At 56.9% G+C, this 8,280-nt stretch overlaps 1 protein-coding gene across 1 annotated transcript; it reads right to left on the reverse strand.

The window, feature by feature from the left end:
* Positions 1–442: 442 nt before the first annotated feature.
* On the reverse strand, positions 443–5,819 carry TGFB1I1 (transforming growth factor beta 1 induced transcript 1). Its single transcript, XM_082856155.1, has 11 exons — positions 5,777–5,819; positions 4,318–4,418; positions 4,142–4,194; positions 3,905–4,047; positions 3,662–3,749; positions 3,440–3,545; positions 3,128–3,322; positions 2,155–2,328; positions 1,804–1,885; positions 1,355–1,503; positions 443–1,116 (listed from the first exon to the last, which is right to left on the reverse strand). The coding sequence occupies exons 1-11, from the start codon at positions 5,787–5,789 to the stop codon at positions 850–852; spliced, it is 1,371 nt and encodes a 456-aa protein (XP_082712281.1). The 5' UTR covers positions 5,790–5,819; the 3' UTR covers positions 443–849.
* Positions 5,820–8,280: the final 2,461 nt, after the last annotated feature.

The raw sequence follows: 8,280 nt of genomic DNA on the forward strand, positions 1-8,280 counted from the left end.
CAGATCCAAAAGGTGGGCACAAATTGGCACTTGAATGGAGCCCCATCTCTGAGGGTCTTTTAAGGAGGGGGAAAAATCTGGAAACCAGCCAAGGTGGCAAGGTGGAAGGGAGTGGGAGGGGTACAGATTAAGTGCTTATTTCCAGGATATAAGGAAATGAAGGATGGGGGGTTGGGGACGGGAAGGTTTGGTGGGTCCTGCTTGAGCTCCCGTCCCGGCTCGTCACCGTCTGTACAATCCTGCGCAGGTGGCCAGCTTTTCCTCAGGCGCATCTGACAGGTGAAGGACAGCCTGCAAGGGCTGAGTCTGAAGGTCCGGCTCCCGCCACAGGGCGGTGGCCTAGAACGCATAACGCATCACAGCCCGAGACAGTTTAAGGGGCGGGGCGTCGCAACGCGAGGCACTCCCGCGCAGAGACACAGCACCTGTGTGACGTGGAATGTGTGTTTATGTAGGTAGAAAAAAGTGCACTGAGCAGTGAGGGGCGGGGAGAGGGACATCCTGGCCTGGTCTCGGATTCGTGGGAATTGCAAGGGCCCTCCTCCAGTCGGGGGGCTCCCTCAAGGCTGGGAATAAAGTGAAGGGCTCACGCGGGATCGCTTGCCAGTGTACGACCCACTTCGTGGGGCGCGTGGCCTTAGGATCGGCGGGGCTTTTTCTGAACTTGCCCATGGAGAACATACAGTACCTTCGGGGCCTGTCCCTCCAGTGGGTGGGGCCTCACGGAGCTGGGCTGGGGGAGCCCCACGCTCTAAGAGCAAGGCCTTGGGGTCTGGAGAGCCCGGTCTTTTCGGGAAGGGCGAGGTTTGGGGGGCCGCGCTCTCCCAAAGGGGCGAGCCCGGCAGGAGGTCAGCCGAAGAGCTTGAGGAAGCAGGGCTGGCAGTAGGGCTTGCCCGCGCGCTCCTGGAAGGAGCCCTTGGTGAGCGGGCGCAGGCAGAAGGTGCAGGTGAAGTGGTCCGGATGGAAGCGGCGGCCCAGGGCCGACACGCATCGGCCGGTCACCGGGAGGCCACACGTGGCGCACAGCGACCCGCGCCGCGCGTGGAAATGGTTCTCGCACAGCGGACGGCCCTCGTGCTCAAAAAAGCTGCCTCCCGAGAAGGGCGCGAAGCATTCCTGGGGAAGGGCAACCGAGAAAGGATGGGTCAGCGCCGATCTCCAGACGAAATAACTTGCCCTACGAGCTGAATAACCCGACCCCAGTCCCAAGACCCCCCCGCAGCCCCTCGCACTGCCCTCAAAGGCGAAGCCTCGCCTCCCCAGGACCCTGCTCTGAATAATCGCCCCGCCCCAAGCTCCTAGTCCCGCCCCGCGTTGGCCTGTCCCTCCCAGGCCCCGCCCCCCAGCCACGCACCCTGCAGACAAAACAGTCTGGGTGCCAGAGTGCGCTGAGCGCCGAGATGTAGTTATCCAGAATGGGGCCTTGGCAGCCCTGACAGCGCGGGGCGAAGAGCTGCAGGAAGTCTCGGCGGCAGTAGGGGCGGCCCTCCCGCTCGTGGAAACCTAGGAGCGGGAACCGAGTAGGAGGAAGGAAAAGAGTGCGCGGTGGCACCAGGAGCCCCACAAAATCTGAGGCTATGGGGCCAGGGGAGGTGGTAGGCCGAGAGGGATGGGGTCTGGGGCGGGAGCAGAGCGGGAATGGATGGGATGGGAACACACAGGTGGGACAGGTTGGGGCCAGGAGAGAGCAGGAGAAAATTCGCGGCCCCGAGGACTTCGGAGGTCGTAGTGCGCTGGTCCAAAGAGAGCAGGGCGGGATGTCAAGCGGACCCGCGGCTTTCAAGGTGGGAGTCAAGCTCTCACCCTCATCTCCGAAGGGCTCCCCGCAACTGACGCAGCAGAAATGCTCCGGGTGCCAGTGGGTGCCCAAGGCAGTAACCATCTTCTGCGGGGAATAAAAGGGAGCACTCAGTGTGGCCCTCAATTTCTACTCCCCTCCCTCTTCCGCCCTGAACCTAGGTGAGTGGGTTGAAGTACGAGTGTAAGGTGTGGGAGGCCTAAGCAGGAACTTGGGAATCAAAGAGAGAGGGCGAAGTCTAAAGGGCCGTGGACGAGAACGAGGGACGGGGCTGGGGTGGGCGTGGGAATGGGAGAAGTGTAAGTGGATGAGGCCCATCCCACAGGCGCCTTGGGTGAGACAGAGGCGGGGCTCACGTGTCGGATGGGTTGATTGCAGAGGCCACATCGTGGGGAGAAGCGCTCAAAGTAGCACTCGGGACAGAAGGGAGCTCCATCCTTCTCGAAGAAGCTGCTGCCTCCCAGGGCTGTGGAACAGCCACCACAAACGAAGTGCTCAGGGTGCCAAGCACGGCCGAGCGCCGTCACCACCTGTGAGTTGGGGGGTGAGGCCTGGGTCAGAGTGGCCTTCGGGCTGCCATGTGCCCAGTGAGTCAAGGTTTGCGTAGCACTTTTCGAATCTTATCTCTGAGCAATCAGGATGAAGAATCTAATGTTAAAGTCACTCAGTCTGTAAGTGGTGGAGACTCAACCCGTCTTCCAGCACAGTGCCTAGGGCCCAGCATACTTTAGGAACCCACAAAAATGTTGTAGTTTCTTTTAAAATTAGAAGAAAAAATGAGCTAGGAGAAGAATGACTTCATATATAATACTAATATATTCATCTTTATACCAACACAGTCATAAAATGCAATTTTTAATATATTTTATTAATGGAAGAAGGGGCCCATGAAGGTGAAAGTGCTTAGGGCCCACGAAAGTCATAATGCCACCCTGCTTTGCTGAGATTGGAAATTCTAGGATGGTGGTAGGGTGCTTTATCTAGCAGGAGGAACTAGGTCAACCACTGGGCACCGTTGCCAGTAACATCTGCTCAGTAATAAGCCAAGGACCGGAGCTCCCGAACCAGACAGGTGGGTGGAGCCAATGAGGCTTTTGTGGAGATTAATTGAGATGGGGGTTTGTAAAGGAGCTAGCGTACAGCCTGGCACACAGTAGGACCAGAATAAATAATAACTGGATTGGAATTCTTACTCTGCCACTTACTTGCTGTGTGACTTGGAGCTTCAGTTTCCTCATCCGTAAAATATGAACAACAATAATACCCACTGGCCCTCAGTAAAGATGGGTCTGTGGGTCTCTACTCCCTTATTCGCAGGGCTCCACTTACTTGCCCAGCAATGGGTTTATTGCAGGAGCCACAGAGGCCCTTGGCTTGGGTGGGAACGCCTCGGCGGCTGAGGTCAGACTGAAGCAGCCCCAGCATGGTGTCTAGGCTGCCTTTGCCAGCGGGCCCTGGTGGGGAGGAGGAGCCCTCATTCACGGAGCTTGGCACTGGTGGCTGGGTTGGCCCAGAGGCCGGAAGCTGCAGCAGAGAGGACAGGAGAGTTGAGTCAGCAAGGCAGCAGATGTGGGAGGGTCTAAAATGGGTTGAGAGCCACAAATTCACACTGGCCCACCCCTCACTCCCTGAGTGACTCACATGGTTCTGGACACGGAAGTCAGAGAGTGAGGCCATCAGCCTATCTAGCTCCAGGGTGGCTGAGGTGGCCGAAGGCTTTGGGAGAACAGGGGATGGACTGGGAGGGCTGTGAAGAACACAACTTGTGTCAGCTTAGAGCCCCAGAGTAACGCTTCCTCCTGTAACTCAGGCATCCAGGACTGATCACCCCTCTCCCAGCCCTGCCAACTATGCCAAACTCACAGGCTGGGCCTTTTCTTGTCCTCAGATTGGTCCTCCTTCTGCTCTCCTGCAGTCTCCTTGCTAGATGGGAACTGAGACATTATTTCATCTGCAGAGAGGATAGAAGAGCACTGGACATGGGCCATGCTCTAGCCTCCTTCCCAGTTAAGGCTTTAGCTGCTACTCTGGGAAGGCTATACCCACTTAGTGTCTGCCCTGCCCTGCCCCCCATCACGTCAAACCCTGCCCCAGTTACCCCGGTACCTGTGATGTTGAACTGAGTAGCGTTAAGTTCCTGAAGCAACCGGTCTAGCTCACAGAGACCCGTGCCCAAGACACCACAGGAAGAGGAGAATGGAGGGGCTGCAGGGGTCGCAGGCTTCGGGGACCGAGGCTTGCATACCGTGCTGGGAAACAGGGTGGGGGCCTGGGTTCAGGGGTGGGGAATACAAGACTGAGTCTCAATGGGCTCCCCCATCCCCCAGTACCCAGCCCCCTCACCTGTACAGATGATCCTTGTCCCCAGAGGCTCCTGAAGATTCCCCAGACCCCATCTATAGAGAAGGACATATGTGTGGGGTGATAGGCCTGTACCGCACCCACTCAGGCCTAGATTCCCTTTGCCCCTGCGAAACCTGGCCCTAGTGGTTGCCGCAGTCCCCAGCATCTGATCTCACCTGTGTCAGAGGAGACGTGAGGGGCTCTGGGGGCCGCTCTTTTAGAGCCCCTGACCTTGGCATGTGAGAGGTTGTGGTCTCCAGGTCAGAGAGCAGGGCATCTGCAGGGAGAGGCCGTCAGGGTGAGAGGTTGGGAGTCAAGGTTAAGGCAGAGACAGGGCCTTAAGAGATCAGAGAACAAGTGTTCTAAGTGGGCAGTGTTTGAGGAAGACGGAAGCCAGTATTAGGAGCAGAGGTCAAGAATCAGAAGAAACACAAAGCCAGACCAAGGCAGACATGTGGAAGGGCAGCAAGGACTATTTATGATCAGAACATTCCACATGGCTCCTCCTGAGATTCATATACAAATTCAGCTACCTGATTATTTTATTCTCCGAATCTTCCGTAATGCAGTCAAAAGCGGCTTTTCACTGGAGCCAAATTTGGCTTCACCCCAAATTGCTCAACTGGCTGTATGCCTGACACCAGCTTTCTGATTGGATGCTCTTTCTGCCACACCCCCTACACCTAAAGAGACCCCTCCCAGCCCTGGCCCACCTCCAGACGCCACTGGGCTCCACCCTATGCACCTCATTGGTGAGTCCGCTGGGACCTGCTTTCTGATTGGCTTATTCTTCACCGTACCAGTGCGCGTTACCCCAGCTGAGCAGCACCCCCTACTGCAGGGTGCTGGATCCTCTTCTCTCCCACGAAGGGCACAGCCTTCCAGCCCCAGTTCTAACAGACAGGGAGGATGAGATGCCTGGGTGCGCCTTCCTGCCCCCAAACCGACAGACAGACAGATAGATACACACACACACACACACACACACACACACACACACACACACACACACACACGCTGCCCCCCAGGCCTGCATCCCCAGATCCGAATCCTTTGAACTCATTACCTTCCAGAATCTAGAAGTCCCTGACCCTTTACTCCGCATCTCTGAGCGCCTTGGTAGAACACTTAACCTCTCCCTGGCATCTTGGCACTCATCTATTATACTTTCTGCCCCAAGGACCTGACCCCTACCATACTTAAGGGCCCTTAACTCTTTCATTCCCAAAACCCTAGGGCAAGCCCATTTTCTTCTCCAGAACTTGATGTCATATTCTCCCTTCCCGTCTACTTTCCCAGTCCCTGGACCCAAGGTGCCTTTAACTCCTCCCTTCCCAGAGCTCCTGAGCCCAGACGCCGACAGGCGCTGCGCCTCCCTGCCCATCCGTCCGCAGCCAGTGATGGAGGAGTGGAGCGAGGGAAGAAGGGAGGGAGCAGCCAGTCTGGCAAAGGCAGGAAGGGAGAGGCAGGAAGGGGGACGTGGAGTCGGAAAGGAGGCGCCAGCAGAGACCAGAAGCGAGAAGACAGGAGGCAGGGATGGAGAGATGCCGGGAGTGCGAAGGGGGCGCCAGGATGGGGAAGCGGGTCCAGGCGGTGGGGAGGGACTGGGGACAAGGGGACCCGGGCCCCACTCACCCAGGTCCTCCATGACGGGGCGCGGGCAGACCGCGCGGGGCGAGCAGGGCGGGGGCCGTGTCCGGTGGGGGCGGGGGGCGGGGGGACGTCCGGGAGCTGGAGGCCCAGCCGTGACCATGTAAGGAAGCCGGGACCCGCTGGGATAGGGCTGGGGGGGGGGGCAATGAACGGGAGAACCCGGGGTGGGGGCCTGAAAGGGAGGGAGGGCCCCGGGCCCCGGCCCACTCAGGCCCAGCCTGCTTGCTTGCTGCGGAGACGGCCACACCCCAGCCTTGGCCTCAGCTGCCGGGAGTCCCCGGCGGCCAGAGCCAAAGTAAGAAAGTGGCTCTTGCAGACTAAGCTGGGGATCCTCTGCCCGGGAGACCCTTAGACACAGACTGAGGTCCCCAAGCCCACCGCCACCCCAAAACTAGCACCCTGAGTCCTAGACAGAGCTCCTCTCCCACCCAGGCTGTTCCTGGGAGACTGCTCCAGACAGAGTCTTGGGGTTGGAGGTGGGAGTGATGTTCTAAGGATCAGTCAGATCCCAGGTTCAGAGACCTTCCCTTAGAGACCGTGACAATGACATAAACAGAGATCCCAAAGGGCACGCAAACTAGATACAAAGAAATCTCTCAGAGACAACACACAATGAACCCACCCACAGACTCTAAGCCATAGTGTTGGAAACGGATATACAGACACAGGTAAACAGAAACCAAGGCCCGAGCCCCACACAGACTCAGGGGAAACACTCCCAGGCAGCCAGCCCCAGCCAGCCGTCCCCAGCACTGAGATGAGCCAGACCTGTCCCAAAAGAGCCCTTTCCCAAGATACTGCTGAACATAGCGAAGAAAGCAAGACACAGACTCCAGCCACAAAGGAACAAGAGGCCTTCCCCGGACTGAGACCCTGAGAAATCAAGTCGGAAACGAGAAACTCTAGAGATAGGTGTGGACAGACACAACAGGTGTGGCTGCAGCCACTGGACTGTGGGTCTCAACCCAGACCTGAGTCCAGATGTGAGCACTGGAATGGGGGCAGGGGGTTCCTCAACCCAGCAGTAAATCAGAACCTGGGAGCTTTTTTCAAAATACTGATGCCCAAGTCACCCTCCCCTCAGTGCAATTCAGTCAGAAAGGGCCCAGGCATCAGTATTTTTAAAAAGCTCTCTGTGGACTTCCCTGGCAGTCCAGTGGTTAGGACTCCATGCTTCCACTGCAGAGGGCATGGGTTGGATCCCTGGTCAGGGAACTAAGATACTGCATGCAGATCCCATATGCCGCGTGTCACAAAAGAAAAAAAAAAAAAAAAGCCAGAGAGAGAAATGAATAGATCCTTATATAAATATTTATATAATACATTAGCGGGAAAAAAGAAAGCTCTCTGGGTGGTTTTAAGGCACAGCCTGAGAACAGAGACCTGGACACTCCCTGAGGCACAGAGGCAGCACAGGGCAACCTTAGCTCCCCAGAAGCTAGCAGACAGGCCCAGTCCAGACACTGTCCTCAAAGTCAGGCTGCCACCTAAGTGGCCAGTGATCTAGGAGCCAGATTATGGAGACCCTGCCTGGACGACCAAAGCAACACAAGCGCTTTCCTCACCTGAATACCAGCCTAGGGCTCCAGCTCCCTCTGGGCACGACTAAGGGCCTCAGGGGCTTGAAGAACACAGTAGGTCTTCCCTCAGAAAAATGGCAGGACAGTTGGCCCAAGATATGAAAATGGATCCAGAGACCAAAGACCCACGATGGGTGAAGGGAACTGAGGAAACCATAATGCCAAGGTCTTGGATGTACATCCCCACTCTCACATCCCCTCAGCACAACCCTCTTAGTCCTGATCAAAGTCTGTGTCCAGCTGGGTGGCTATCTGAGCAATGAAGTAGCCTCAGCAGGAAGCAGGCTTCCCCTGGGGCCTAAAACCACATCCTCAGAAGCAGCCTGGGAACTCAACCATATCCCAGGGCTCCAGGAACCAGCACATAATTACTTATTAAACTCCTGGGCTTCCCTGGTGGCGCAGTGGTTAAGAATCTGCCTGCCAATGCAGGGGACACGGGTTTGAGCCCTGGTCCGGGAAGATTCCACATGCCACGGAGCAACTAGACCCGGGCGCCACAACTACCAAGCCTGTACTGTAGATCCCACGAGCCACAACTACTGAGCCCACGTGCCACAACTACTGAAGCCTGCGCGCCTAGAGCCCGCACTCCGCAACAAGAGAAGCCACCGCAATGAGAGGCCCGCGCACCACAACGAAGAGGAGCCCCCGCTCGCCGCAACTAGAGAAAGCCCGCACGCAGCAACGAAGACCCAATGCAGCCAAAAATAAGTAAATAAAAAATTTAGAAAACAACTCCTATACGCCAAGGGTGGCCTGTATTGAGACACAGAAACCGGGACAGGACCCTACTTGATGGGTGAAGGGGTTGGGGTACCACCACAGGAAGGTAAGCAGAGACACCACACGACAGGGGTAGCCAGCTCCAAAGTGTTTAATTCCAACTCCAGAAAGCTGAGCCAG

Source organism: Leucopleurus acutus (assembly GCF_964270905.1).
Source record: "Leucopleurus acutus genome assembly, chromosome: 16".
NCBI classification, from domain to species: Eukaryota; Metazoa; Chordata; class Mammalia; order Artiodactyla; family Delphinidae; genus Leucopleurus; species Leucopleurus acutus.

Excerpts from the sequence above, each read along its gene's own strand:
- TGFB1I1 (XM_082856155.1), bottom strand. Across the intron at positions 2,329-3,127 it reads ATAAACCCATTGCTGGGCAA|GTGGTGACGGCGCTCGGCCG; the intron begins GTAAGTGGAGCC and ends CCCAACTCACAG. Across the intron at positions 1,117-1,354 it reads CAGACTGTTTTGTCTGCAGG|GAATGCTTCGCGCCCTTCTC; the intron begins GTGCGTGGCTGG and ends GCCCTTCCCCAG.